Source organism: Tremella mesenterica (assembly GCF_000271645.1).
Source record: "Tremella mesenterica DSM 1558 unplaced genomic scaffold TREMEscaffold_3, whole genome shotgun sequence".
Classification (NCBI taxonomy): domain Eukaryota; kingdom Fungi; phylum Basidiomycota; class Tremellomycetes; order Tremellales; family Tremellaceae; genus Tremella; species Tremella mesenterica.
The window spans coordinates 22,737-49,542 of NW_006711227.1; the positions used below are offsets into that span (position 1 = coordinate 22,737).

Sequence of the window (26,806 nt, forward strand, 5' to 3'; positions counted from 1 at the left end):
GTCAAGAAAGTCCGTTTTCCCCTACTATGGCCAAACCATCTAACGCTTTTTTTTACCATCTAACGTTCTTTTTCACAAGTAAAATCCCCAGCGTACCAGCGTAAAATCAAGATTTTGACATTTGGAATAGTACAAGCTAAGACGATTTAAAATAAAATGGGATACACTTTAGTGATTGATAACTACGATTCCTTCACTTGGAACATATACGCCGACATTGCGACTTTGGGAGGTAATCCTTTGGTCAGGCGGAATGACAAGATCACCATTCAAGATATTGAAGTGAGTCTTCTCTCCCCTCCTGACTTTGCTCCTCCATCGTCATGTTGTTATGGCATCAGTGTTTTTGGGGAGAAAGCTTAGGCTGATATCAGACAATGTACAAGGCTGGTGATCTGGATAGAATAGTCATCTCACCCGGTCCTGGACATCCCCGCACAGACTCTGGAATCAGTAGAGATGTCATACAATGGGGAATGGGAAAAGTACCCATTTTAGGTGTTTGTATGGGATTAGAATGTCTAGTAGATGTCATGGGAGGTGAAGTGAGTCGTTTCTCTTTTCTCCACTCACAATAGGAAAAAAAAAAGAGCTGACATATTTTCTTTAGATAACTTACGCTGGGGAAATCAAACATGGTAAAACGTCTTTAGTTGATCATGATGGTCTTGGAATATTCAAAGATCTTCCTCCTTTACTTTCTTCAACTCGATATCATTCTCTCTCAGCTCATTTATTATCGTTACCGAAAGAACTCCAAGTGTCCGCTACGACACAAGAATCCGGTGTTATCATGGCTGTTCGACATCGATCATTATGTGTGGAAGCTGTACAATATCACCCTGAAAGTTGTATGAGTGAAGGTGGACGTGGATTAATGTCTAATTTCATAAAGATGAAAGGGGGTTATTGGGGTGAAGAAAATGTTTGGTGTGGAGTATCGATGGAAAATGAAATCGAATTAAACGATCCTTCTAATTTCGAAAAATCTCTCAATGGACATAACAATGGTTTGATCAATGGTGGTCCATCAATTCCGACAATATTGAATCAAATCAAATCTCAACGTCTTTTAGATATTCAATCTTCTTCTTCTCTTCCTCATTCTACTCAATCAATACTTTCCACATCATTAGCTCTTCATACAGCTCCACCTCTGATAAACTTCTTAAATCGGATCACATCGACTCCACATACCGCAGTCATGGCCGAAATCAAACGTGCTTCTCCATCAAAAGGTGATATAGCCCCAAATACCTCGGCTCCTGCTCAAGCTCTCAAATACGCTTTGGTAGGCGCATCAGTCATTTCCGTCCTTACCGAACCTAAATGGTTCAAAGGTTCTCTCATCGATATGCTCGACGTTAGAAGAGCTATCGATTCTCTCCCAAACCGTCCAGCTGTATTACGAAAAGATTTCATACTTTCGACATATATGATAGACGAAGCTCGTTTACACGGAGCGGACACAGTACTTCTCATTGTCGCTATGCTTGATCCTACCCTCTTGAAAGAACTCTACGACTATTCCGTTTCACTCGGTATGGAACCATTAGTAGAAGTCAACAATCCTTCAGAACTTTCGATAGCTTTGGGGATAGGCGCAAAAGTCATCGGTGTGAATAATCGAAATCTTCATGATTTCAACGTTGACATGGAAACTACTTCAAGAGTCAATGCTGCTTTGGAGGGGAGACAGGTGGTTTTATGTGCTTTGAGTGGGATATCAAGTCGGAACGATGTTGAGAAATACGTACAAGAAGGTGTTCGAGCTGTTCTAGTCGGTGAATCTTTAATGCGTGCGGAAAACCCACAAACGTTTTTGAGAGACTTAGTCGGTCTTCCTCCTCTTCAATCGAAAACAACATATAAACCTCTGGTCAAAATATGCGGTATACGTACCCTTTCAGACGCTCAAATGGCAGTGGAAGCAGGAGCAGATATGATAGGTATCATCCTTGCTTCGGGATACAAACGAACCATCTCTTTATCCATTGCACGTGATATATCCAACTACGTTCATTCCATATCATCAAAACAACAACGTATCTCCCTTACATCTCCTTCATCACCGGAAACTTGGTTCTCTACCAAAGCTCGATATCTCCAATCACGTCGGAAACCTTTACTCGTCGGTGTGTTCAAAGATCAACCACTCGAAGTAATCCTAGAAACGGTAGAAGAAATTGGTTTGGATATCGTTCAATTACATGGATCAGAGCCACAAGGATGGTCAAAATTCATCCCTGTCCCAGTCATAAAAGCCTTTCATATATCCGCCAATGGTGAAGTGGCTGGAGGACAAGTGGATAGACCAGGGGAGAACGATTATATTCTTTTCGACGCTGGGAATGGAGAAGGAAAGACTTTCCCTTGGGATCATGCTAGAGATTTAATTGGTAGAGGAGAAGTAGGAATGGGAAAAGAAGGAAAATTACCGGTCATTTTAGCAGGTGGATTAACATCGGATAATGTCGAAGAGGCTTTAAGACAGGCAGGAAATGTTTTGGCTGTTGATGTCAGTTCAGGGGTGGAATTGGGAGAAGGAAAGGATGAACAGAGAGTGAGGGCGTTTATCAAGGCTGTAAAGGGATAGATTGAAACAATGTATACATTTCAGATCGAATCGCTTTTTGGTATACGAACTATACACACATACTATTCCTGCAGAGTTGAAGCTCCGTATGGACTTCCAGTTCCATAATAACCTAATGGGGTCGGTACCCGCAACGGTAAGGTCGTCGTTCGATTGAATGGAGGAGACTCATCTGGGGGGAACTCAAACGGAGGTTCATTTCCCTTTTCATCGTTATTTTGATGTTCGGATAATTGGAGAAAGACCGAATCCGGTGAAGGCTCTATAGGTCCAGCAGGTATACTGTCCCATCCTAAAGATGGTGATGAGTGAGGTGTCACAGAGTCGGTCAGTCCACTCTGGTGAACAGGGTGAGGTGAGGGTGTTGAGTGTATGTCTGTTGACCAAACAGACAGCTGGGGAAACTCATGGAGGGTATCAAGAGAATGTGCAGGAGACAGTTCAGGAGATGTTGAACCTTGGTGTTGGTCTGATTGCGCCTGGAGCTGGCTGGGTGGTGAGCCGGGTGGTGAGCCGGGTGGTGAGCCGGGTGGTGAGCCGGGTGGTGAGCCGGGTGGTGAGTCGGGTGGTGAGTCGGGTGGTAAGCCGGGTGATGAGTTGAGCGATGGGCTGAGCGATGGGCTGAGCGATGGGTTGGGTGATGAGTTGGGTGATGAGCTAGGTGATGAGTTGGGTGACGAGTTGGATGATGTGTTTTGTGACGACTTGGGTAACGTGTGGGGCAATGTGTGGGGTAATGTGTTAGGTGTAATGTCGGGTTGTAAGATGGGAGAGGGTTCAGAGGATGAGCGCTGATGAAAGGCCAGGGATTGAAGCTCAAAAGGTGAGCCAAGAGTGCATGGTGGTTGGCTTTGTGGCCCTTCTCTTTCTTCCTCTCCTTCTGTCCCTTCCCCTTCTTCTTCTTCTTCTTGTCCTCCTCCTCCTCCTCCTCCTTCTTCTTCTTCTTCTTTGCCTCCGTCATTGTCCTCATCTCCGCTTTTTTACTTGACACTACCTGTTTCCGATTGGCTATTGTCAAGCTTCCATTTCGAAATATTCCTCTCGGGAGGAAACAGTTCCACAGGCCCGGTCTCGGGTAAGCTGGGTGGTAATGATGACGAGCGGCGACGTAGGGGCCGAGGGCTAAGCTGTAACGGCGATAAGCTGGGCACAGGTGGTGATAAGCTGGCCATGATTAAATGTGAGACTGAATCATCCATTGGGTCCGCCCTCGGAATAAGAGAGCCAGGAAGAGGTGAGTCGCCGTGCCAGGTGTTTTGTCGGCGGCGAGAAGAGGATACAGGATCCACGGGCGTAGGAGCCAGGGGTATATGCCCTGAGTCCCGATCATCTGTTTCGAAGAGAAGGGTGCGAGGTGGAGGTGTTGTGACTCTTGAGCTAGAGGTTAAGTCCATTTTGTTTCTGTATTAGATTCACGTTGTAAGAAATAGAGATATAGAGGTGAGAAGTAAGTAACGGATAGGCATCGGAGTGATTGGGAAAAGTTGCGACACCGCCGTGGAGGAGGTGGGTATCCTTTGTTTTGGATAGAGGAGTTTGTGTTTGAGTTCATTTACTGCGGACTGAAGGGAGAGAGAAAGGTTGAAGATTATTCGGATCTGGTTGATTGGTTCACTTAGTGGGGGAATAGACGAAAGGACAATAATTTCTTACAACCAGACGGCGTCATAGAATGGTCAACGACAGTTAGTGGCATTGCTGGATCAGTAGAAATCAGGGGTCAACTAGGGTCAAAAGATCATTCATAGTCGTGGTTCGTTTAGTGGGTGGTAGAGAAAAGGATATGTTTTATATATCATGTCAGTCGTCTGGTACAAAGACGCTTTCCAATCTTAGCCTGCGTTCTGGATTTGAGGCAGTGAATTGGAGTCTCACATTAATATTGTCCGGCCTCGAGCAATTTAGGTGACCAGTTCCGAACTTGTCGCAACGTCTTTCTCCTGTTTTGGGGAGGATCCAGAGGTGTTGCCTTCTTTCGTGTCCCTTAGAGTGTGGTCTCCCGAAAGTTCACCAGGCCCGGCACCACCGGCTTCCTCGGGTTTGTGAGGTGGTTTCAGAGATCATGATCCTTCAACGGACTTCCGAGTCCATGTATCACGGTTGCGTAGTGCGTTCGGACACGTCGAACAAGTACATTCGTTATGGTTTATTCTTCTTGTTGGGTTTGACGTGATGTTGGACTTACAGCGATAGTCACAAGCGCTGCAGTGTTCGATTGGATACTGGGGATGTGTGAATGCGGTGGCGGTCACTACGCAGTAGGTGGTCATGGAAGGATGTTAATTGTATCTGGCGTGTGAGCTTTTAGGCACGATGGCGAGACAGCCTCAATGCTTGGGGAGCTGGACAGTAGGTCGGCCATATTGTATCAATCAAGTAAGAGAGTTGAAATTCCAAGTGTCAATGGTGAAGTTGGAGAAAGATCAATTCACCTTATATCCTAATTCCCAAGCTCTGGCTAATCTGGAAGCGGTGTTTCATCTTCCTTGTCCTTTGCTAATCCTGTAAGTCATAGTTCCAGCAGTGTCATAGTCCAGAACGTCGACTGTCGACTCGGCGGTCTAATGGGTTTCGATCCGTTGATACGTCATCGAAAGTCCAGACACGAGATAGTGGGCGGTGTAAGTCCAGACTGTTGGTCAGTGGTTGAAGAAAAAAAAAGCATGATGATATATCTGGAAAGTAAGTCAAGGAAGATGGAACAGGAGATAAGAGGAGATGCATGGAAAGAGGGAGGAAAGGGAAAAGAAAGGAGAAGAGAAGAGAACATACGTGTATCGTCAAATTGGCGACGTGATTGATTCCCACAGGGTCTACGACTTGGACCATGGAGCATCGCCCTGTTGTAACGTGAACCATGAGGCCTGGACCGTTAGACCGTGAGTCATGGATGAACAAATCCCGAACTTATCCCTGCAGCATGCAGCAATTACGCAGAGTCGATTTCGATACCTGGACTCCGCAGAGAGTGTGCTGGAACGGTGAAGAAAGAGGGTCGCTGTCAAGGACATCGAATGGGTTGGGGTGTTTCGGATGGCATACTGTAGGTTTCAGTAGACAGACTATACATCATCTCTGTCTACAAGACTGATACGGACATGATGATGGCGAAGTAATATGTGAATGAAGAAGAGTAGATATGCCTAAGTAATGAGGCCCACAGATCCAATCATCGGGGCGGGAGACTTCAATCACGAAAACATCGGCATATCCAAGATTTGTTGAATCTAACCCCGTCACCGGAATTGCAGTAGAGGTGAGAGTGTCGTACATATTTGAACACCATTAGCTCAATCACCAATATTCTCTGGTCTCCACCTCGCAACCGATTGGTACGAATATGGTCCAAGCATAAATACATCCCCGTGACGATCAATCTTGCAACCACGGAGCGCTTTTTCGTTCGACCATCTTCAAATTAGCGCGGGGGTGGTACTACTTGAAAAATTGTACAATGTCGTTCTCATCGTCTCCATATCCCGGTGTAGCAACGAATAATTTTGTTTGATATTGCGGGAATGGCTAGGCCTGATCCATACCGGGGAATCATGACCGGGGAATTGTGTAGAACATTGCAATCGGAATTGTCTGACTCTTAATAAGATGGACGCTGCTGTATTTCCTTCTCGGATATCAGATTGTCGATAACAAGAGGGGAGAGTTTGATGAATAGGTAATGGAAATTCGCGGGGGTGATGGCAAAGCGCGATGTCACTTTATCTGAACAGGTCCGCAGATGAGATGTTGGGAAAAGGGTACCAGTCCGAGTCGCGAAGGCATAAAAACGATTTGCTTCCTTTATTTGTGTAGTGTCTGGTGAGATCGCTATGGATTCGGAGCCTCGAACGGCATCAATAGGATCCAGGGCTGGTACTTGTGTCCGTGCGGTTCATTCTTGTGGAGACACGATTCGTAGAAGATCCTCATCCGATTGCTCCTCATGCTTGACAGAAACCGGAGATCCTAGGGTAGCAACGGCCTGTTCATCAGCGAGGGATTGCTCCTCTTGCTTGACAGAAACCGGAGATCCTAGGGTAGCAACGGCCTGTTCATCAGCGAGTGGATCACCGATGTCAGTCTTGGCAGCTGATGTAGGTGCGTCAGGCATATGAGATTCAGGGTCCTCCACCTTGACTACTGGAACAGGAGATTCCGATGACCAGCTTCCATCATCAACCGGGCTAGCGAGGGCTGAGCGATCGTCCGGACTTCGTGAGGACGCAGTATCACTAAGCTGATGGGATGCAACTTGGCGCCATGCATTGATCCGGTCTTCCCATCCTGGCCCCATTGTAGGGTTGGTATTTCCTGTTGGCGGACTCATCCTATCTCCGAGGGGGGCAGGTTTGAAATGGGGTTCTGGGTTGCCGTTGTCAGTAGCCTCGGAGGGTGCATCGGTGTCTTCTATCCGGGTACGCAAATCAGATACCAGGGCGCGGAGAGGAAAGACTACTGGATCGCCAAAACCCAAGCTGCGTATGGGATTAGCTTCCGTACTTGCCATATCGTTGTTCTCGTGGCGATCTAGCTAGGACAAATCGCGATTGAAGTTCAAACGTGATTGTGAAGAGGGAAAGTCTCAGGCAGCGTTATATATATACTCACTAAAGTGAAAAACGGTGCTCCAACTCCCTTGTACTTCCGACATCCTCGATCCGGTAAGTTTTGCAAAACGTTCGTCGGTGTTGGAAATACTTGATCGTACGCTTGGGCTCGAACGGTCTATCGGCGTCTGGACTATCCCCCCTTTTCCCTCCTCCCTCCTCTTCCCCTTTCTACCTGTTCTTTACCTTTTGCACAGTTCCCACACCTCCTCGTTCTCACGTTCCCACATTTCCACGTTCCCGCCTTCCCAGAAAGGTCGGAAATCGAAACGGACGGAACTAAGATTCCGCATCGAGACAGGGCGGTGTGAGATAGGGTGGAGGTGGAGGTAAAGGTGGAAGCGGAGGTTGGTATACTATACAGGTTGGGAAGGCGACATGGTTAAGTGGACCGAAGGTGACGGAAGTTTGGAAATTAGTTTCGAATCTCTGCTCAACAATCGAATGTATGTCAGTAAAATGGGACAGATAGTTGAGTTTTTAATATCTCAGGGATGCATGTAAAGCATATACATGGAACATGTAGCACGTAAGTCGCGCACCATTGTCTTCCTCTTAGATCAGTCTGTCAGTATGAGCATGGAGGAGACAGTCATTTGGAAGTTGAAAGAGAGGTTTCACGACGATCGGTCTGGAGTCGCACTGTTTGGAACGATAGGTTGCCAAGGTGGACAATTGACCATGCGCAATGCGGCAGAAGGGTCTCTTGGCATGCTCGGAGTGCTTGGCGAGGTTTGTGTAGAAGTAGAAGTCACCAATGGATTGTGAAGTGGACGAGGGGCTTTTGGTCCAGCAGAACTTTTGGAAGCGTTGGTCACGCTAGCAGCATAAGCTACCAAGTCTAAAGGAGAAGCCGGTGGGATAACAATCTGCGATATACGATGCAGTTTTGTTGGAGAGCCGGACTGTGAATGAACTTCGATACCAGTAGTTCCAGATTCAATTTCTGATCGTCCATCTCCGTGTACATTTTGAGACCGATCCGAACTCCATCCTCCCTCGACTGCTAAACCTGAGTGGCTGGGCCCAGGGGACATGACAGACCTCGAATTCGAACAAATAGGGCAGAACGAAGCGTCTGGCCCAACTGATCGTCCGTCTCCTCCAGATGGACAATTAGGCGAGACGCAGCGGCTCGACACACTTTGTTGAGGACTGTCAGGAGCGAATGGGGTACGAATGTAAGACTCTTGCCGCTGGGTGGAAAGTGGACCATCCCCCCACATGTCTGTCAGTGGAAGAATGAGCGCTGTTGTCGTCTCTCTTGCTTTACTGAATGATGCTTGATGTTGTTCTTTGAGACGGTCCGGGCAGGATTCAGATGAGACACTTTGGTGAGATAACTCCAAGAGTCACTCCTTCAGACTGTATGATATAGTACCTCGGGGAGGTGTTGCTTATCGGAAAGCCGAGTGCGAATTGAGATGTCCTTTGTAGTGCTAGATTTGCAACGCAGGATCGTTGCCTTCTCGGATTTCGGCGTATTATCACGCTCGTCGGACTTGAGATTTGAGAGATAGGAAAGAGACGTCATCGAAGGCCTAGACAGAAGAAGGCAGAGCGGGAGAAGATCGGGTGGAGGTAGGTCAGGGCTGATCAGCGAGGACGGCAATTGGGATGTGAGTGGGACTAGGGAGGGTTTCAAAAGTCGACTAGTCCGGACCCTATCGAAGATTGACGATCCGCGCGGAAGTGGGGGGAGTGGGTGGGTGCTTGGACAACTCTGTGGGTTGAATCTTGAAGCTCTTGGAAAGTAGGATGGCTCGAGTGACTCACTGAAGAACGAATAGACGAGACTCAAAATTCTAAGAGCATTGGGAATGAGTGACAATTCGTTTGCAATCTTACAGCTGCCGAGATACAGTACTTCAGGTCGAGAACCAAGGGGGGACTAAGTCGATCTCGGCAGAAAAAGCCGCTTGTCCCATTCCTAGATCCAACGATCTGCGGGTGCACGAGGAGGCAAATGAAGATCTCTGAAACGTCTTGTCAAGTCCAAGCGCTTACCGAATGTAGTAAAAACGCTGTAGCGTTTGAATCGGAGATAAGAATATGTGATGGCCGACATCACCACGATTGAAAATCTGCATAACGCCGAAGTGCCGCAGGGGTGTTTATAACATCGCCCCGGGTCTTTCTTCTTCTTCAGATAGACCAACTTTTCAGGTGCGCGGGATAGCTTCTTTTTTCCTCTTCTCTCACCCTTATCATCTCCTCCTTGCACGATCACTCTGTTCACAATCTGTCTCATCTGTCTTCTCGCTCACCCGATGAATAATTGTCCAGCCAAGAGATTCAGACGTGGAAACCGAAGCCGGGTGGGAAGACGTATGGAAGCGAAGAACTATCGCTGACCTTTCAGGATTTCTGTATAGTTATCGTCTCGTCTTTGCTAGTCCACACTAGCGACAAATTCCACGTCGAGGTGATGATCACCCCCCGCTCCGCTCTCTCACAGAGGCCTTTGGACCCGTGTTTTGTCATTTCTTTTGAGGTGAAGAAATACGGGTCTATCGAAGAAGCTGGCGACGAATCTGACCTTTTCGAAAGAAGAGTGAGGACGAGTCGCGGGCGAGGGCGGGATTTCTGATCGACGCGAAATTTTCTTTTTACACTTTTCTAAACTTTCGTGCTTGGTTTCAAAATCGAATTTGTTGTAGTTTGTAGGTGAGCATGTATTTCGTTATGACCTGTCACTCTTGCCCTTTTTCGCTCCGCCATGGCCACTTAAATATCACGACATGTTTGACTCTTCATGTCGCTCGCTATCACTCGCTCCTCCACTTGATGACCAGAGTGCATTTGGCTTGAGGGTGTTACATCCGATGCTGAAAACTCCACGCTACCTTTAAATCTTTTCTGATCTTCTCGTTCCATCCACACTGTCTTCCTTGCTCGTTGGAGTATGTGCTGATTGTCAGGCTCATAAATTATTTCCCCTCATATTTAGTCGATCCGATGAAAATCATTGTAGCCTTGTTGCATTTCCGTACTCGTGTCACATCATGCATTCCATTTTGGTCAATAACAAGATACCTCAAAAGCAGCTATACATCATGCACCTGCACAACCCATACATTGATTCAAATCATTTGATAGCCCTGCTCCCAGCCTTGATTTCCCGATATCAAGCATGATGCGACTTGATGAATTTCAGGCAATTCGCCGGGCTAAGTGTCAGCTCACATTATGGACGGCAGCTGCCAGTAGATAGAAAGAGTAGGCGGTCGAGAGAAAGAAGATGGAAGGGCTACCTACTCGTCCGCCGGTTTGACGCCAATGGCTATATCAGCCAATTTACCCGTCCCTTTCTCAAAGATAAAATGAGAGCGTTTGGTGCTACTCGTCAGCTGTCTAAAATACAGGTCACCATGACTGACTTGTTTGGTTGTACGAAAGCGCCCAGTCTGCGAGTCAGCAACATGTTCATCGCTCATAACGCTGACAACAAATGCTCTGTCACGGCATGACCAGACTAAGGCTCTACAGTCCCCTGATGATGACTATACCTTGAAACAACGACATCACTGAGCCAAGCGTCTCACCCCAGGGAACGTCAGGAAAAGATGGTTGGCATGCCAAAGGGGGAAACTCACCGCTTAATCAACTTGCTTTCTGGGTCGCATAGTAATTTGAAGTTGAGATCTTTCTTTTTGATCCACTTCTCGTCAGCCACATGTCTGTAGACTCTTGAGTTCCCTTCTCTTCCCTCTCCGATGCGATTCACTAACGAAAATCGGAGTGACGATGCATCAGGTGATAGAGGGAGGAAGATGTTAGAGGATGTATGACTCACCTTCTGTTGAGCCTCTGGTTTGTCTTTCGATAATCCGTATACTTGATATCCCAAAGAGTTGATTTCGTCAAAACTATCTCGAAACCCGCAGGCTTGAGTGGTGCATCCTGGTGTGTCCGCCTGATCATGAGGATTTCCTCATCATCTCCCTGCCTCTTCCCAGTCCATCTCAGTAGCCCTTCTCTTCATTTCTTGTACCGTCATTCTCCCATCCGCTGGCACGAGATCACGACAATCAAAAGCTTTTGAATTCCAACAGGATTCATATCTCCTAGAAACGTATCGTCACGATACGGTGGAATGATACGCTTCAAACAGTCTTTCTCGAGCAATACAAGTGCAGAGTGAGAAGCAGAGATTAGTTCATCGAAATAATGTGACGTGAAAACGCCCAGCAAAGATGAATGGAGCGAATGGTGGAAAAGCCGCTCTCACTCACCTTGGGATACAGGAAAATCACCACACCCTCTTCCTCCGCAAGTTTAGAAACCTCCACATCACTACCAGTATTATCCTGCAGAACCATCTTTGGTAATTTATCTCCTTGCTTTAACGCTCCTCTAGGTCCGGTATCCGATTTAGCAGATTTGGGAGCTTCAGCTTTTTTCTCTTCTTCGGCAGATTTGTTTTTCCCGTTGATCGATTTAGTAGATGTGGTTTTGGGTTTCTTTGCGGAAGCGTCTTTGGTAGTTGGATCAGCTGTTCTCTATTTCATGAGCTCGTCTCACGCGTCAAAGAGTTGACCAGCTTATTTTACGTGTCGGTAGAAGATGAGCGGTGGAGGGTGACTCGGACAAACAACTCACCTTCTTTGATCCTTCTTCAGGTTGTGCAGGAGCAGAACCTGCCAACCGAGCAGACCGACGAGATGAAGGCGGTGCGTCACTTTTCGGAGCCATTTTCAAAACTAGTTTCAGATCGAGTGAACAAGGACTGAAGAGGGGGAGGAAGGGAAAGGAGAAAAAGTAGAAGAGATGGGTTGTTGACGGTGGTGGGATGTGGATTTGTGGGGTATTTTATGGAAAGCAAGTGCGTCATTCACCCAGTCATTCATCCTACCCACGTGGCGAAGACTACCTATGGAATTTCCAGGCACGAACCACCTTTGCGATCGAACGGACTGTTTCTCTCCTACTCTACTCTTTCATCTTTGCACTGCACTACTTCTGACTCCTTCGAATCCATATCTGATACATCATATATGGTGATAAGCCCAAGTACATGAAGTAAACCTAGCGGTTAGCGAAAGTGCTATCAACCATGTCTTTACCGCCTCTGGACAGGTACGTGGCGATGGGTGAGTTTCTGACTTGCTTCTTCTTTTCTCACTCTCATCACTTCTCACCTCATTCCTCATTGGAGACCTTCTCATTCTGGGCAGTGGCTACGCTATGAGCCTGATAACCACCTCGGATGGTGATGTTGTCATTATAGACAGCTTGTCCGTCTTGAAAGACTAGTTCACCGCGACATGTAGGCGGATTCACTGACGTCAGACTGCGAGATGGTAGGTGTCAGAGGAGGACAAGCGCTTGCAAAGTCAGCTGGCCAAATCGTGGTAAATATGAGAGCTGAGAAAAAGAGTTGGAATTGTGGATCATACGGGCTCGATATTACTCGATTCCTACGTGTTCGTCCACCCTCAGAATGTCATTGACTGGAGGACTAAAAGTGCGCCCTCTTCACTTGCTTCATCACCGTCCTATGATACCCATCTGTCACTCTTCTGCTTACTATGTGTATAATGACTGTATGAGTAAGCGAAAAGTTGACCAAAAGCAAGCGGCATCAAACTTGGAGATCTGGACGGAGGTGAGTTTTAAATCTTCAGGAAGAGTCAATGGGCTGATGATAGCTCCCACCTTCGGGAAAATTAGGACCGTGGTGAAGGGTATAGTGCAGGACAAGATCATTGTCGGCCATGCCTTATTCAACGATTTAGCGGTATGTGTCTCTAGCTAGTCTTACACATCTTTTTTCCCTGAGTGTCTCTCGTTATACTATGTGGGCCGCCCTTTCGTCCGTAAATCGATACCGTTTCATGTGCAGGATCAGGTCGGAATAAAGGGTAGAACAGACAGACTAGCTGACTTGAAAGGCGGTACAGCATCGACATACGTATGAAGACACCAGAGATACTTCCATGTACATACCTTTTCGAAAACTCATGGGAGTGGAAAATGAAGGTATTCTTCCCTCGCTTAAGAAATTGGCACAAAAAGTGCTCGGGGTGGAAATCCAACAGGACGTCCATTGTCCGGTAGGTGTCAATTTCCTGTCACTGCTGCCCTTTCAAGCGACTACAGGGCTCCTTGCGTCCGAATTGCCCTGATTACGAGACTTAACCTACCGACGCGTTTTTGCTGTCATGCAGTGTGCTATCTTGGTGAAAGCAGGTCAAAAACAAACACTAATGACACAGATAGAAGACGCTCGAACGACCTTGAACTTATTCCTCACCATCAGAGAGGAATGTGAGAAAAGTATCTTAGCTGGAGAGGACATATGGTCAGGAGTTCCCGCGTGAGTTACAGCTTCATGACGGCATACGTCGAGCTGATCAGGAAGATCATATGAGAGATGGTATTGGTGAAAAGAAGTAAAAGGAAAATAAATACCCTGCATCGTCGATAGTCGCTACCCTGTCAATTCATCACCTGTTCCATGCATCATCAATTTACGCCCGACACAGTCCCAGGGATGAGGAAAGGGCAATGGAATTACTTGACATCTCATAAGTCAGACTTCTCAGGCTGATTCTTCTCTTCTCCTACTTCGAATCGTAACGGGCTGATCAGATATCTTCCAAAATGTCTTTACCTGATATCAATCGATACGTCGCTCTTGGTGGGTCTATACCTATCCCTCAACAGTATCACTGACTGATCACAGATTGCGAGATGGTAGGAGTACGCGATCCCGACAGATTCGGCGGTCAGATGTCCAGGGCAGCCCGGTGAGTTTGACAGGCTTTTTACTTTGAGTGTCTAATGAGAAGTGTGGCCATAGTGAATCACTATGGAGGTGTTTTGTTCCACTCGTACATTCATGCTCCTCGTCACGAAGTACTGGACTGGCGAAGTTACAGTGAGTTCCGCCTTCTCTCCTACAAAACTGTCCGGCTGACGAGACAAGTAACTGGTATCTATCCAGGAGACCTCGATAATGGTATGTGGTGAACTTCGTGGCAAGTATGCTGCTATTGATCGCATATAGCTCCTTCTCTCACTGAAGTGCAAGGTCAGGTCTTCAACATCCTTAGAGGCAAAATTATTGTTGGGCATTCTGTCAACCAAGATCTGGATGTGAGTACCTACGTTGTGCTCGAATTTGTTGCACGTTTCTGTATAATCTATTAAGAGCTCATCTTAGGCTCTTGGGTTCACTGCTCCGGCCTCCATTTTACGTGATGTAGCGACCTACCGACCTTTCCTCTTCGATGGTCAGCTCAGATCTCTACGTGACCTTGCCAGGAATATCCTAGGCAGGTCGATCCAAGTCGGCGTACATGATCCGGTAAGTACGAGGCTTATACCGGCTATTCTTCGTTGACATCTAGGTTGAAGACGCTCAAGCTTCCATGGATATCTTCCTCGCCGTCAGGAGGGCATATGAGAAGTCCGTGTCTAATGGCAATTTGTCTGCTTTTTACTCCCAGTTCGTACTTCCATTTCTTATCCAGGATGTGGACTGAATGATCAGAGGATTCGAGCTCTCGGATTGCTAAGAGGTAACGCCGTAGCGACAGAGGGCGTTCCTTCCAACCTCTCAGACAACCAAGCGGGCGACAACCCAAGTCGGGGTTGACCACATATTATATCACTTACAAAATGAAACACATTTCTTTGTAATTCCGAACGCACTGTCCCTCGCTTACGGTAATACGGGGTGCAGGCACTTCCATTTACCTCACCATCTCTAAACCTTCTAACCAGACACTCACTTACTATTCCAAAAGGAGTGGTGCGATCCACGCTTCCTACTTGGAAATGATGTGCTGACATTCATAAGTTTTTACGTTTTCCACTTGCTGGTCTGATGACAGATCACGAAGTGGTAAGTCAGCGTCTTCCAAGGGATACTCGACGTATTTGATTCGGAATTTATTGTCTGAATTTTGTATGGTCACGGAGAATCCAGGAAGTCTTAAATTCCTGGAACTACCTCGTCCTCGGGGAATGCCATAACATCATTCCCTGACTTACTGATACGTGCTAAATGTTACACCCACACTCCTCTCCGCCCACCATTGGAAGTCTTGATGACCCCTGGCTGATCTCTCCCCAGATTCTTTGACCACACGGAGCATCACACGGACTTGCACGCTGACCAATCGTTCTGTCTCCACTTGTCTCCTTCTTGACGTCCTTGAGATTGTTGACTTGCTGTTTTTAAGGAAACAGGATCAAGATGTCTCTTCCCTCTTTGGACAATTACTTCGCTCTTGGTATTCCCTTCATCCATCGTGTTAGATCTGTGGCTGATGATAGATTGTGAAATGGTAGGTATCCGTGATCCTCAATATCCGAACCGTGAAGTATCCGCTCTTGCCAGGTTAGTAAACCAATCACATCACAAAGAGTACTGTAGGCTTATTAGATAGTTTGGTCATAGTGGATCATACTGGTAAAATCCTATATCAATCGTTGGTTCACGTTCCCACTGATCAAGTGGTTGATTGGCGGACTTCCAGTGAGATTTTCATAAACTTTTAAATTGATCTCAAGAATTGATAGGATATAGAAAGTGGGATCGCTCCTGGTGATCTTGATAATGGTAAGTCTCAACCATACGCTTCTCAAACATCTCTATAGGAAGAAGAATGTTGAATGTTTTGTTGATTGACTTGTTAGCTCCTTCTTTGGAAAACGTTCAAGAGGAGGTGAAAAGGATATTGAAATCTAAGATTTTGGTTGGACATTCAGTATGGAACGATTTATCTGTAAGTCAAATACAGTTATTAACCTCTGTTTTTACACACATACATATCTATCCTCCTCACTGTTCTCCACGGAAGTACTATTGGAATTAAAAGGGTTGTATTGTAAATTTGACCTAAAGGGGAGATGACGAGAGATCAAAACAGAAATGGGGATATGGGACGTTAAGGAGATAAGATGATAAAATGTCAAAGATTGATCTTCATAGGCTATCGAGATCGTCCATCCTAAGAAAGATGTAAGAGATACAGCTTTATATAAACCTCTTCGTCTTCACGGTTTCGCTCAATATCGTTATCCATCTTTAGTCCGTATGACGATGGAAGTTTTGAATAGGAAGATACAGAGTGGAAAACATGATCCTGTCAGTACAACCATGAATGATTTTTTCATCGGTTCTTTCTGCTCACTTCCAGGTTGAAGATGCTCGAGCTACCATGGATATTTTCTTAACGGTCAGAGAGGAATATGAAAAAGCGTTGAGTAAGGGTGTCAAACTTCATGCCAAGGTTATGAAGTGGGTTTTTTTCTTTTCGTACTGTACCCACATCTTCCCAAAGTTACGGATCTAATTTGATTTTAGCTGATCAGACAGTGGATACGAGAAGTGGTATAGTTGATCAAAGGGATCTGACGATTGCTCAAGCGAGCCAAGTCAGGAAATATCAGACAGGTCAGTGTCTTGGTTGGATCAAAAGTCAGTGATGTACACATGATATCATGACGTCTCGTTTGGTAGATGCCAATTGTTGGAGAATTCTACACACCTCTAGGTATCCCCAAGTGTTACTCTCCATCACTCCATTCCTCACCTCTCGTCCACTGACCCATTCCTCCGTGCTCCAGCCCTCAACTCTACCGTCAGACCCTACTGATCGCCGAGAGAGGCTCAATCACGACCGCATAGCCCCCCCTCCATCGCTTAGAACCCAGACGCACCTGGCGCCTTGTCACCCTCTCTCCGTAGAGCCAGCAGGATCTCCTTCATCCTAGCTAAATCTGATCCTCCAGGCACACTTGGTCGGATGGTTTTAGATTGAGAGTTCTCCAATCCGATCAGATCCGTGATACGTTCCCAAGCTGTGCCTTTGGCAATGCCCTCGTTGAGTTTCTCCAGGAAGGCGGCTTCGTTCTCCCTACTCTGTCAGCCATACTCACAAGACTGAATCCACGGCACGGAGTTGCCCCTACCGCTCTTCGGGTAGTAACACTCGGGCAAGTCCCCTTCCAGATCGGAAGGCGCTGACGCAGTCATTTCCACGCAGATCCCTCTGGGACCCGTCGTCAATCTGAGACTACGTCACAGGACAGGTGTGGGACAGCAGATGCAGAAGAGGGGGGCAAGAGTAGGGACGGTGTTAACGAATTGGGAGGGCATCACAACTCACTTGTTTTCCCTGATAGCACTCTCTTTCACCTTGTTATACTCCTCATAAAACGCATCGATAGCCTTCTCCGCCTTCCCAGCCATCTCATCCCTCTTCTTCTGATCCGCATCATCGCGCCGTTTGATCTCCTCGGCCTGACGTGTCCTCCACGCTCTGACGGGTTCGGTGTCTTCCTCTGCATCAGGGAGGATGTTGTTGAATGTCGGAGGGGGGAGGATGGATTGGGCTGAGCGAGGTTTAGGGGCTGCGGGGTAAGGTGAAGCCCCGTAGGGTTGAGGGGAAAGAGCGTTGAACGTGGGTTTTGGAGGCTGAAAGTGAGTACTGTGTTCTTTCCTACGTCTTTCTCTTTTGCTCTTCAAATCATGGGGTGTCCATTATACGACTGGCACTCGTGATCCTAGTCCGCGTTCAGGTGAAGGGAGACAGAAGGCATGCCAGTGAAGAGGGCGTTGCACATGATCGGCACAATGACACAGAAGCTGGCCCTCGCAGTGCAAGACGGGCGGAAAGGCGAAGAGCAGTAAGGATAATGTACCAACGAGCATCACAGAGACAGAAGGAAACACTCACAGCTTCGAAAGGCACCTCGTCGGTCAAATCAGGAAAAGCACTCTCGAATTTCTCTCTCTCCGTATCTTCACCCGTACCCCCTACACCTGTTACCCTCACTGTACTTCCCACGCCGGGTGAAGAGAGAGAAGGAAAAGCGTCGATTCCCAATGGAGTATGGACAGAGGGTGCATTAAGGGTGGGAGCGGTCGGGGAGGCTATCATGAGCATGGTCTCCGGTTCCTTCGAAGTTCATTCCATCCTCGCGTCTCTTTCAATACTTCCATACCACCTTCATGTCTCTTGGAAGATAATCATTCTCACAGACTGCTGGTATACGACCCATTTACAGCTTTCGGATCATTCATCCAAGATTAGGGAAAGGGTACGACGGGATGGCTTCTGAGACGTGGTAAGATAGTCTCAAATGGGGGGAACTGGTCAAGCTGGCAAGCAGCTGGGAACTCACCCAAGTCAGGAAAGGAGGTGATTCCACTCGGCGCAGAGGGTGCTGAACCAGAAGCGAATAGGTCTGCATCGTCGCCTTTCCATCAGCTCATTCCTCAACTTGTCTGCCATACATCATCGGTCTATGCGTAATGAGTCCAGGAAGGAAAGAGAAGCGCTCACCGAGAGCGGCCTTTTCCCTTGCTAGGAAGTCTGCCATGGGATCGTCGGACATTATGCTGAGAGGGTGTAGCTGTGAGAGGATAATCAGGTAGAGTGATAAGTGCTGAGGCTGCTTATAGGGAGAAGAGAGACAGGTGACGTGCATGCGGTGTTGCAGTGATCAGTGAGAAGAGGTATTGCCGAAACGCCGCTCAAAAGTGGCATCCTTCTCGGCTGCCATAGACTGTCCAAGCTTCGGGACGCATTCATCAGTAACTTTAGCCATGACCCAGTAGTGGTGATAGAGCATGGTAGTGGTGTACATGGCGTAATATCAACATTATCATTCTATACAGATCCCTCGTAATCTCATCCAAACTATCGTGACACCTTCATCTCAACTATCCTCCGTTAACTGTATCCATTTCCAGCTTGATTCCCAAATCATCCCAAAATAACCCATTTCCCACCATCCACCACGCTAGTCAAAGTCGACTTCCTCTCTGTTCTCATCCCATTCCCATCCTCATTCTCCTGCATCGTTTCCACAGCTCTCGCCGTAGGTCTCGGCGTATCGCGTCTCTTGAAAGTCGGTCGAGAGGGATACGAAGCGGGTTGTAGGTAAGCTTCATCCGGAACCGAATACTCCATGTCATTCGTTATCTTCGGTGTGAGTGGTAACGGTTTTTCAGATACTTCCGATGTTTCGTGGTACTGAGATGATTGGGATGATTGTGAAGATACGGAAGATCGAGCAGAGATAGAAGTATATGAATAAATGGATGATTGTGAACTGGTAGAACGTCTTCCTATAGGACTGAACGAAGGTCTGTTTGGGTAAGAAGAAGGTAATTCGATCTTTCGACTTTTAGATGGGTTGGGACTATGAGGTGCTCGAATACGTGGTAAAGAGCCTGAAGCTGCTCGAGCGAGGAGGGAAGGGGGAGTTGGGGTGTAAACGGGTTTCATTGGGAAGTTTATGGAGTGAGAAGGACTGTATGATGAAGTGGAAGCGTGGGTTATTTCGGCGAAATGAGGATAAGGAGTAGCTGGGCGTTGGATGGCTGCCATGATGAAAAGAGATAAAAAAAATTGGAGATGTTCGAAATTTGTTATGTGAGATTTGTGTGAGGATGATCCGAGTGCCGGTTGCTCGGTGTGAGAAATATGATTTGTAACAGAAGATGTGTTTGGTTGTCACTCAAAAGGTGGTGGGTGACAAGGGAAGTATCGAGTAACAAAAAGCAGGTGTTCGAGTGTCACTATGATGAAAAGATGATACCAAGTGTGGGAAGGGTTTGTAACAAGATTGTTCGAGGTTGTATGTATGTAAGCTCGAGGTGTAGATTGTAAGTTGTTGATATGTGAGTTGAGTAGTTCTATGTAAACGACTGAGTGCTTGAGGAGGGGAGAGCGTCAGACCTGCTATCTTATACCCTGTCATCTGGAAGCGAAACAAAGTATCAGTCAGCCGATGGTGTTCCGATGGCCGACGAAGAGAGACGCTATCGTTAGTTGCTCGGCCATGAAATCGAGTCTTGCAATTTACCAGTGTGATAGATCAGAGCCGAAGTCACCACGCGGCCCACCTCCACCGCTAAGATAGACTGACTCGTTCCCGTCGGTCTCCGGTGATCGTTGACCGCTTTGAGGGAATCAATTCTCCGATCTCCCAAGTCGGTAATTGGTGTTCTTTGGCTTGGTGCTTGGCTTACAAAGCTTGGTTTTCTTGGTCGTTAAACTGATCCTTCCATAAGCTTCTTTTCGAGTCAGTTGAAGGATGCATTGTGACATTGACAAAAGTGTAGTAGTAGTATCATGCAAAACCACCGACCAGTAAAACACTACTCGTACTACTATAGAATCTCTTGGATTAGATCTTCGATCTTCGGGAATGCGGTGATCCGCGGGCTCAGCAGATACGCTTTCAACGGATCCGACCACATCCGATGAGGCCGATGATGGGGGCCCAGCTTCCCAAGTGGCCAGGTGATCAGGTGATATGGTGACACGTTGTCATTGACACACTAAAAACAGTGACGAGTCCGGCGCCCGCGGCCGTCCCTCCCTATCTCCTCTCTCCTCTCTTCTTCTCTGTTCCCGAAGTACTCGTACTCGTACGAAGTGATTCCTGAAAGACTACAGTACACTAGACCCCGCCAAAAGCCGAACCCCACTACCCAAGATCCCAAGACGGTTACGAATCCTTGGTCCAGGCTCGGCACTTGCGACGCGGACCTCGGACATCTCGGCGTCAGATTCGGTGCCGAGTCAAATCAGATCACGTGATGACTCTCGGTTCTTTCCTCGACTCTCGGGTTGACTCCATCTACGTCTGAGTATAGCTATACGACTTAGTACTGATGCCTATCATCCACTAGCTGAAATCAAGTGGACTTCTTCCTCTATGTCAAGGATGTCCATGGGAAGAAGAGAGCAGGACGGACGGATTGGTTGATCAGAGACAGTGGTGGTCACACTTTGCGAGGTGGTATGTACTGGTACATTCTTCTCCTTATCCCTGCGGCCTCGAACCCACTAAGAGGAGGCCTGTGCGCTACTAGCTGATCATGCTACGCAAGGAAAGAGATCTAGTTATCGGCTAGCAAGTGACTGTACATGACAGTATCGTATCAAATTGGCCAGACCCGAGGTCCACTCACTTACCCCTGCACGGACCCTCACCTCACCTCACCTCACCTTCACCTTCAACTTCTTCTTCTTCTCTCTTCTTCTCTTCTTCTTTTCATCCATGTCTCGAGCTCACGTCTTCGTAGTTCTCATTCTCGTCTTTATCAACACTATCTTACTTCTTTTACATCTGACGTCTTCCTACATCTGACAGGAAAAGTCCTCTCACCTACATAACTTCTCCTCATCCATCCCACCTACTGACGAAGGTTTCTCATCCACGCCATCTCACTGCACTAACGATAAATAATGCCCCAACAACCTCTCCAACTTCCCTTCCCCAGCCCTACCCTCGCCGATCTCGAAGAGACTATGTGGCCTCGTGATAGGGAAGACAACTCCGACCATAGTCCGTTTTTCCTCCCTGGTATAGGGTACGGTTTCCGTCATCCTTCTGAATCGCTCATACGTTACTGGCCTCAAAATGCCTTAATGTACGGATTCGAGGAGTTCTATCCTCAACCTCAACAACCGCTCCACCCTAAAAATCATTGTCTTCAATTACCTTATTTGAACAATGGGAAGGACAAAGTTAAACCTGAGGAAGTTGTATATCCTGCTTTTATGTACAAGTGAGTTTATTTCTTACGCCCTTTAACGATCCATTCATCTGAGCTGTCCGATCATACTCTAGGGTTTACAGTTACCTACTGATCACTCAAGCGTACAATCCATTTGGCTCTCCACATTTGGATGAGAAGTACGTAAGTGGTTTCGATGGTCCGAGAAGCGAAAAGAAGAAGAAAGCAGAGAAAAAGAAAGGAAGAGGAAGAGTTGTTTACCTCTAGACATGCCCACATGCCTCGATGTCGACGAACTCAAACAATATTCGTAACGTGGCAGATTGAACCTACAACAAAAGAAGCCATTCTCGGTCCTTGTTGGGGTTGTCTCCGACGACCCGCGTCTCGTCCCTGTTTGGTCGAAGGTGCTCGTATCCGTCCATATAAATTTGGAGTACCTCATCGACCGGTGATGAGGGTCTATCATGCTGATGGAAGACCTCATCAATATGGTCCGCAGAATGTCAGTTCTTACTCTCATCGTCTTCCCATTCCCTATCTGCCACTATGATCAACCATAACCCATAATGATCTACTACTTCGTTCCACCCGTAACTTCGACAGTCAGATCAGATGGATACGACAAAGACATGATACGATCACTAGACGAAGAGCTGAGAAATCAGAGTCCTGATATTCAAAATGCCACTCGAGAAGAATTTGAAAGAGCCAGCACGAGTCATTCACCCTCTGCTGCTCTTGGTCGCCCAAAGGTAGGTTACCTGTCTCCTTAGATGTGGGTGAAGAGATTGATGTACGAGACTCCCTTGGGACCTAACAGGATCCAGCTAGGCCGAAGTCGTCCAAATTGGAGACCTCGCAGTTCAAATACGAGCGGAACCAGTGAGAATGGGAATACGGACGAACGTTCCCAAATTGGCACTCAAGAGGTGAATTGTGTTCACTTACAAAGCTTGTGTGAATTGATGTGAATAGGAAAGTGAGATCGAGTTCAATCAAGCTATGCAGGAAAGTCTGACGAGAGCTGCGAAGTGAACAGTTTATCAGTGAGTGATTCCAGAGTTGTTGAACCATCAATGATTTTACTGAGTTTCTACAGCTTTCAGCGACTATTCGACCAAATACATTCACGTCAAGAGGAAGACTCGTTCGGTTATATGTGTAAAATATGATCAGAGAAGGAAGTCGTAGATGTGTCAATCATTGTCATGCCTGTCTGCAATAGCATAAATATTTCACGTCGGACATTCCTGTTGTACAAAAAATAGTCGGACGTCATGCACCATGTTCTGTGACATAATGTTATATAGATAGCTATACATACACCTATCACGTCTGTCCATTTCCGACTTGTTGAACATACAGTAATTGTCATATGGGAGTGTGGTAGTTGGGCATATGATCATGAGATAGAAGGCATCATCATCGAGTTAAGACATCCGCCCCACGATCAGTGATCAAGATCTGATGTTCGAATTGAGCTGATCTTGCTCCGGTCTGGCATCAGCGGTGTCTTGGGGTATGCGTTCCATTTATCATTCATAGCGATTCAATTTGGCATCTGAATAGACAAAATCTCAACGGTGAACTGATAGAAACGAAGGATGGAAGAAACGATAGGCAAATAAATTCGTGATACAAGTTGGATTTATTCAGGAACGGAGGATGGAGCGATGGATCGATGAATCGATGTGACAAGGGAAGAATCAACAACCATCGAATAAAGGTAAAGTGGAAAAGGAAAAGATAATTATGAGTGAGGAGAAGGAAATCATAACATACTTCTGTACTCATCGTCCATCCATCATCCCATAACGTACCCTTAGATCTTGAACCTTGTACCAGAGGTGGTTCTATGGTGAAACAATCACCAATCTTCATTTCACCTTGTTCATCATTTCCTATCATATCAACTATATTTTCCCTTCGACATCTCATCTCGATCTTCTCACTTGAACGGAACATATGGGCAAGGTCCAAACAGTACGAGTAGAGTATGTTGGTGTTCTGAATGAATGCAGGGTGACTCACGATGATGTAAGATCCATGGAGGTTGATGAAAAGATTTCCCAATTCCATGTCCACCAAATTGAGTGTTAACGCTTGAATCATGTTTCTCCGCCAGGTCTCTACCTATCAATCATCTCGTCATACTGATATGAGTGACCAGATGCACGGATGCTAAATCATGAAGAAACAGCCAAAGAGAGATGTCAAGATGATACATAGTCATGAAAATGATGAAAGGTTTTGAGGCATTGTTGATGGAGTAGAAGGAGAAGAAGAGGAATGGGAAGATGAAGATGAGAACGTACTGTATAACCCTTCCGATATCACGATATGGTCGACCAGGTTCACATATTCCGATAGCGGCTTCCAAAGCTTCTTCCGTTACATGAACCAATTCTTTACCTTGTTCATCCACTGAGGGTAAGAGAAAAGTACGTGAACAATCCCCATGCCAACCGTTTAGATAAATCGTGAGGTCGAGGTTGACGATATCGTCCGAAAGGAGAGGACGGCTGTATCTTCTCAATACCTCTATCAAGTGGAGAAGGGGGAGGAAACATACTCGTCTGGTATACCATCTAGTCGTTAGTCCACTGTTTACAGGATATTTCATCATATAGCACTCTGATCAAGGTCGCACGGTGAATGACTCCAAACCACCTCAATGACATGCCACGATCGGTAACGAATCATCTCTTCTGAATACCACACCACCCAGAAACGTGTTGGAGCTTGTAAATTCCAACTCCATTGTCAAATGAGGCCAGACAGGATACATTGGATCCTGGAGAAGGGATCAAAGAGAGAGGGGAGAAGTGAAGAACTCACGAGCAATCACATTGTTCACTGAAGTCGTACAACTCTTCGGGAATAAACCATATCCCAAAGTAGATGGATAAGCCCCTAGTCTGATGATTTCTTCATGTACAGCAGAATCGATCTGAGAAGTTGTGATCCCTGGCTAATTGGTCAGTATAATATCTGCATCATCTTATCTCTCACATTCATTGCGGTCATCGATTCTTACGCAAGTCGTCAATATTGGCAAAGTGCTTGAAATTTCCACCACCGACCAAGATCCGTACCGTGCCAACTTTTAATTTTCTATACCCTGACAGGACTCGTGATTTGAGTTCGTCACGAACATGAAATGATGATAGGGTACTACAACCATGAAGTTGGAAGCCCCACTTACACGTATCAAACCCCCTATCAACTTCAAAACCTCTCCTGCCATCTTCCCAACTCTTCTCACACATATCTCCTCCTCTGTCCCAAGTCTCACACCTCTAACCACCTCATCTTCATTGTTTGGTAGCTCATGATCTCCCCATGGAGCGGTAAAGAAGTTTCTGGGGACATATGATGGGCGTGGGATATGGACAGGGACAGGTAAAGGCGTAGGATAGATTTTCATGGCAGTCTCAGGGGAGAGGACGGCATATCGACCGAATTTACTGGGAGAAGGGATGTATGGGTATTTCATTCTGGTGATATATCATCTTGATGACGTCGTAGTTTGTGAGATTGGGATCAGAGCAACAAGAACTTCATAGTTGACTATGACATGGCCCAAGTCGGGGTGGAAAAGATGAAAGAAAGAAGAAACAATTTTCTGATTTTGAATTTTGAAATTTCTACTTTTCGATACCTTATCTCGACTTTCGACATTGAACTTATAATATTATTTCCTTTGTAGCTTAGCTTATCTGCCTTTATTCTCATCTCAATATCTGCGCTAACAAGTGCTTGCTCCAAGATCCAGGAAATCCCTAAGTCCCAGACCGAGAAACATTTGACTGGACCGGGATTGGAAACGAACAAATTACGACTCAGCCTTCCCAACCCCTAAATAAGCTTACTCGAATGAACAAAATGAACCTTCTCAGATGACCTCCGCTATCGATGGATCATCTATCGAGGTTGAGGCTGGACCCTCAAGCTCTCAAACCTACGGTTCGAGCTCAGTGGGAGATGTGGGTAACCAGCCGAAGCTTTCGACAGACGAAGAAGCACACAGCCTGATGGTTGTCCCTAGTACTGGTTAGTCCAACCTCTCCATGATCTCTTCTCATTCCCTCGTTCTCCTTTGCTCACAGTTCTGCACCCTTGTGGCTATCCCAATATCTCTGGGCCGTGTATCTCCTAATCTTTTTGTACCTATTACAGAAGTGTACTTCCTCTAGAAATTCACCCCATATAGTTACTTCAGACAAACCGTATCAATGTCATTCGTGGAAAGAGATTATAGCGGGCGCTGCTGAGCGAGGTCTTAATGAATAACGTTATCGAACGCGAGAGTGAACATGAAAAAGACAAAGCTAACGAACAGGTCTAGAATTCTATCATTATCGTCGTGCACTTTTCCTATCTTCCAAACCATATCCATCCCCATCCGAAACCCCACCTCCACATTACTTCGTACCAACCCCACCTCCACCACTTCCTTCAAAATCAACCTCACCATCCCCTTTCAGCCCAATTACCCCACCCTCTGACCAGTCGTTTGACTCAGATGTCCATCTCTCCTCTTGGAGTGGACCGCAGAATTTGGGCATCTCCGTAAACTTGGCTAAACCCCTGGAGTCAGATATCATTCCTTCTCCCATGACAAAACCGGAGATTTCAAATATCTTACCTTCCTTCTCGGACCAACCCCCAAGTTTAGAAACTCTACGAAAACGTAAACACCAAGCTTTTGTGAGAAAGTTAGAGAGATTACTCAATATGAACACACCGAAAGAGAGAGAAGCTGCGTGGAGAGGAGGAGTAGGGACTGTTTATAGGAATTTATCGGCCGGGAAGACTTTAACGGTTGGTTTGAAATTAGGTCTTGTGGTGAGTTCAGATTTCATCATCTACTTTATTCCCTCTCTGTTTCATCACACGAAGCACCTTTGTCTCTTATGATCATAATTCAGATAACATCATAATCCGGATAACATCATAATGCGGATAACATCATAACCCAGATTACTTGCCCATCTACTTACCATATCTATCTCCCTGTACTCCTACATGCCGCAGCCCTTTGATAACTTAATATCATGTATAATGAATGCTCCTCTTACTATATCCTTTCCTGTAATGCCTCTTCCA

General features: G+C 46.5%; 11 protein-coding genes across 11 annotated transcripts; 5 read left to right on the forward strand and 6 right to left on the reverse strand.

Moving 5' to 3' along the window:
* The first annotated feature begins 59 nt into the window (after positions 1 to 59).
* TREMEDRAFT_43093 (uncharacterized protein) lies at positions 60 to 2,624 on the forward strand. The gene is made up of 3 exons (XM_007003266.1): positions 60 to 282; positions 375 to 545; positions 611 to 2,624. The coding sequence occupies exons 1-3, from the start codon at positions 157 to 159 to the stop codon at positions 2,594 to 2,596; spliced, it is 2,283 nt and encodes a 760-aa protein (XP_007003328.1). The 5' UTR covers positions 60 to 156; the 3' UTR covers positions 2,597 to 2,624.
* A 3,861-nt stretch (positions 2,625 to 6,485) lies between these two features.
* On the reverse strand, positions 6,486 to 7,100 carry TREMEDRAFT_60818 (uncharacterized protein; the record flags this gene model as incomplete). Its single annotated transcript, XM_007003339.1, has 1 exon — positions 6,486 to 7,100. One exon carries the CDS (start codon positions 7,098 to 7,100, stop codon positions 6,486 to 6,488), a length of 615 nt encoding a protein of 204 aa, XP_007003401.1.
* Positions 7,101 to 8,184: 1,084 nt separating this feature from the next.
* TREMEDRAFT_71278 (uncharacterized protein) lies at positions 8,185 to 9,048 on the reverse strand (the record flags this gene model as incomplete). The annotated part of the gene is made up of 2 exons (XM_007003662.1): positions 8,977 to 9,048; positions 8,185 to 8,923 (listed from the first exon to the last, which is right to left on the reverse strand). A coding segment is annotated over exon 2 (240 nt), but the record flags the coding sequence as incomplete, so codon positions are not given.
* Positions 9,049 to 10,454: 1,406 nt separating this feature from the next.
* Positions 10,455 to 11,540, reverse strand: TREMEDRAFT_29193 (uncharacterized protein; the record flags this gene model as incomplete). Its single annotated transcript, XM_007003212.1, has 4 exons — positions 10,455 to 10,554; positions 10,797 to 10,864; positions 10,997 to 11,116; positions 11,436 to 11,540. Coding segments are annotated over 4 exons (393 nt in total), but the record flags the coding sequence as incomplete, so codon positions are not given.
* Positions 11,541 to 12,153: 613 nt separating this feature from the next.
* On the forward strand, positions 12,154 to 13,683 carry TREMEDRAFT_38107 (uncharacterized protein). Its single transcript, XM_007003235.1, has 8 exons — positions 12,154 to 12,293; positions 12,493 to 12,535; positions 12,579 to 12,667; positions 12,776 to 12,808; positions 12,852 to 12,940; positions 13,095 to 13,256; positions 13,419 to 13,519; positions 13,565 to 13,683. Exons 1-8 carry the CDS (start codon positions 12,257 to 12,259, stop codon positions 13,587 to 13,589), a joined length of 579 nt encoding a protein of 192 aa, XP_007003297.1. The 5' UTR covers positions 12,154 to 12,256; the 3' UTR covers positions 13,590 to 13,683.
* A 123-nt stretch (positions 13,684 to 13,806) lies between these two features.
* On the forward strand, positions 13,807 to 14,803 carry TREMEDRAFT_60822 (uncharacterized protein; the record flags this gene model as incomplete). The annotated part of the gene is made up of 8 exons (XM_007003340.1): positions 13,807 to 13,843; positions 13,889 to 13,952; positions 13,995 to 14,083; positions 14,132 to 14,164; positions 14,237 to 14,301; positions 14,369 to 14,512; positions 14,556 to 14,657; positions 14,699 to 14,803. The coding sequence occupies 8 exons, from the start codon at positions 13,807 to 13,809 to the stop codon at positions 14,801 to 14,803; spliced, it is 639 nt and encodes a 212-aa protein (XP_007003402.1).
* Positions 14,804 to 15,406: 603 nt separating this feature from the next.
* On the forward strand, positions 15,407 to 16,357 carry TREMEDRAFT_60823 (uncharacterized protein; the record flags this gene model as incomplete). The annotated part of the gene is made up of 6 exons (XM_007003341.1): positions 15,407 to 15,443; positions 15,487 to 15,550; positions 15,600 to 15,688; positions 15,740 to 15,772; positions 15,850 to 15,938; positions 16,145 to 16,357. 6 exons carry the CDS (start codon positions 15,407 to 15,409, stop codon positions 16,355 to 16,357), a joined length of 525 nt encoding a protein of 174 aa, XP_007003403.1.
* A 501-nt stretch (positions 16,358 to 16,858) lies between these two features.
* On the reverse strand, positions 16,859 to 18,555 carry TREMEDRAFT_29014 (uncharacterized protein; the record flags this gene model as incomplete). The annotated part of the gene is made up of 5 exons (XM_007003185.1): positions 16,859 to 17,072; positions 17,325 to 17,632; positions 17,895 to 18,091; positions 18,343 to 18,417; positions 18,504 to 18,555. The coding sequence occupies 5 exons, from the start codon at positions 18,553 to 18,555 to the stop codon at positions 16,859 to 16,861; spliced, it is 846 nt and encodes a 281-aa protein (XP_007003247.1).
* Positions 18,556 to 18,926: 371 nt separating this feature from the next.
* Positions 18,927 to 19,553, reverse strand: TREMEDRAFT_60825 (uncharacterized protein; the record flags this gene model as incomplete). Its single annotated transcript, XM_007003342.1, has 1 exon — positions 18,927 to 19,553. The coding sequence occupies one exon, from the start codon at positions 19,551 to 19,553 to the stop codon at positions 18,927 to 18,929; it is 627 nt and encodes a 208-aa protein (XP_007003404.1).
* A 1,869-nt stretch (positions 19,554 to 21,422) lies between these two features.
* TREMEDRAFT_60826 (uncharacterized protein) lies at positions 21,423 to 22,732 on the forward strand (the record flags this gene model as incomplete). Its single annotated transcript, XM_007003343.1, has 6 exons — positions 21,423 to 21,745; positions 21,808 to 21,877; positions 21,936 to 22,199; positions 22,363 to 22,449; positions 22,498 to 22,626; positions 22,673 to 22,732. 6 exons carry the CDS (start codon positions 21,423 to 21,425, stop codon positions 22,730 to 22,732), a joined length of 933 nt encoding a protein of 310 aa, XP_007003405.1.
* A 269-nt stretch (positions 22,733 to 23,001) lies between these two features.
* On the reverse strand, positions 23,002 to 25,193 carry TREMEDRAFT_73433 (uncharacterized protein; the record flags this gene model as incomplete). Its single annotated transcript, XM_007003663.1, has 7 exons — positions 23,002 to 23,194; positions 23,480 to 23,598; positions 23,729 to 23,826; positions 24,013 to 24,219; positions 24,270 to 24,285; positions 24,536 to 24,668; positions 24,903 to 25,193. 7 exons carry the CDS (start codon positions 25,191 to 25,193, stop codon positions 23,120 to 23,122), a joined length of 939 nt encoding a protein of 312 aa, XP_007003725.1. The 3' UTR covers positions 23,002 to 23,119.
* Between the last annotated feature and the right edge of the window lie 1,613 nt (positions 25,194 to 26,806).

What these genes read in the sequence shown, in the direction of transcription:
- TREMEDRAFT_43093 (XM_007003266.1), top strand. Translation starts at nt 157, where the DNA reads ATGGGATACACTTTAGTGATTGATAACTACGATTCCTTCACTTGGAAC. An exon ending in TCACCATTCAAGATATTGAA is followed by an intron (nt 283 to 374) that starts GTGAGTCTTCTC and finishes GGCTGATATCAG; the next exon opens with ACAATGTACAAGGCTGGTGA. An exon ending in TAGATGTCATGGGAGGTGAA is followed by an intron (nt 546 to 610) that starts GTGAGTCGTTTC and finishes TATTTTCTTTAG; the next exon opens with ATAACTTACGCTGGGGAAAT.
- TREMEDRAFT_38107 (XM_007003235.1), top strand. Translation starts at nt 12,257, where the DNA reads ATGTCTTTACCGCCTCTGGACAGGTACGTGGCGATGG. An exon ending in GGAGGACAAGCGCTTGCAAA is followed by an intron (nt 12,536 to 12,578) that starts GTCAGCTGGCCA and finishes GCTGAGAAAAAG; the next exon opens with AGTTGGAATTGTGGATCATA. An exon ending in ATATGGTCAGGAGTTCCCGC is followed by an intron (nt 13,520 to 13,564) that starts GTGAGTTACAGC and finishes CTGATCAGGAAG; the next exon opens with ATCATATGAGAGATGGTATT.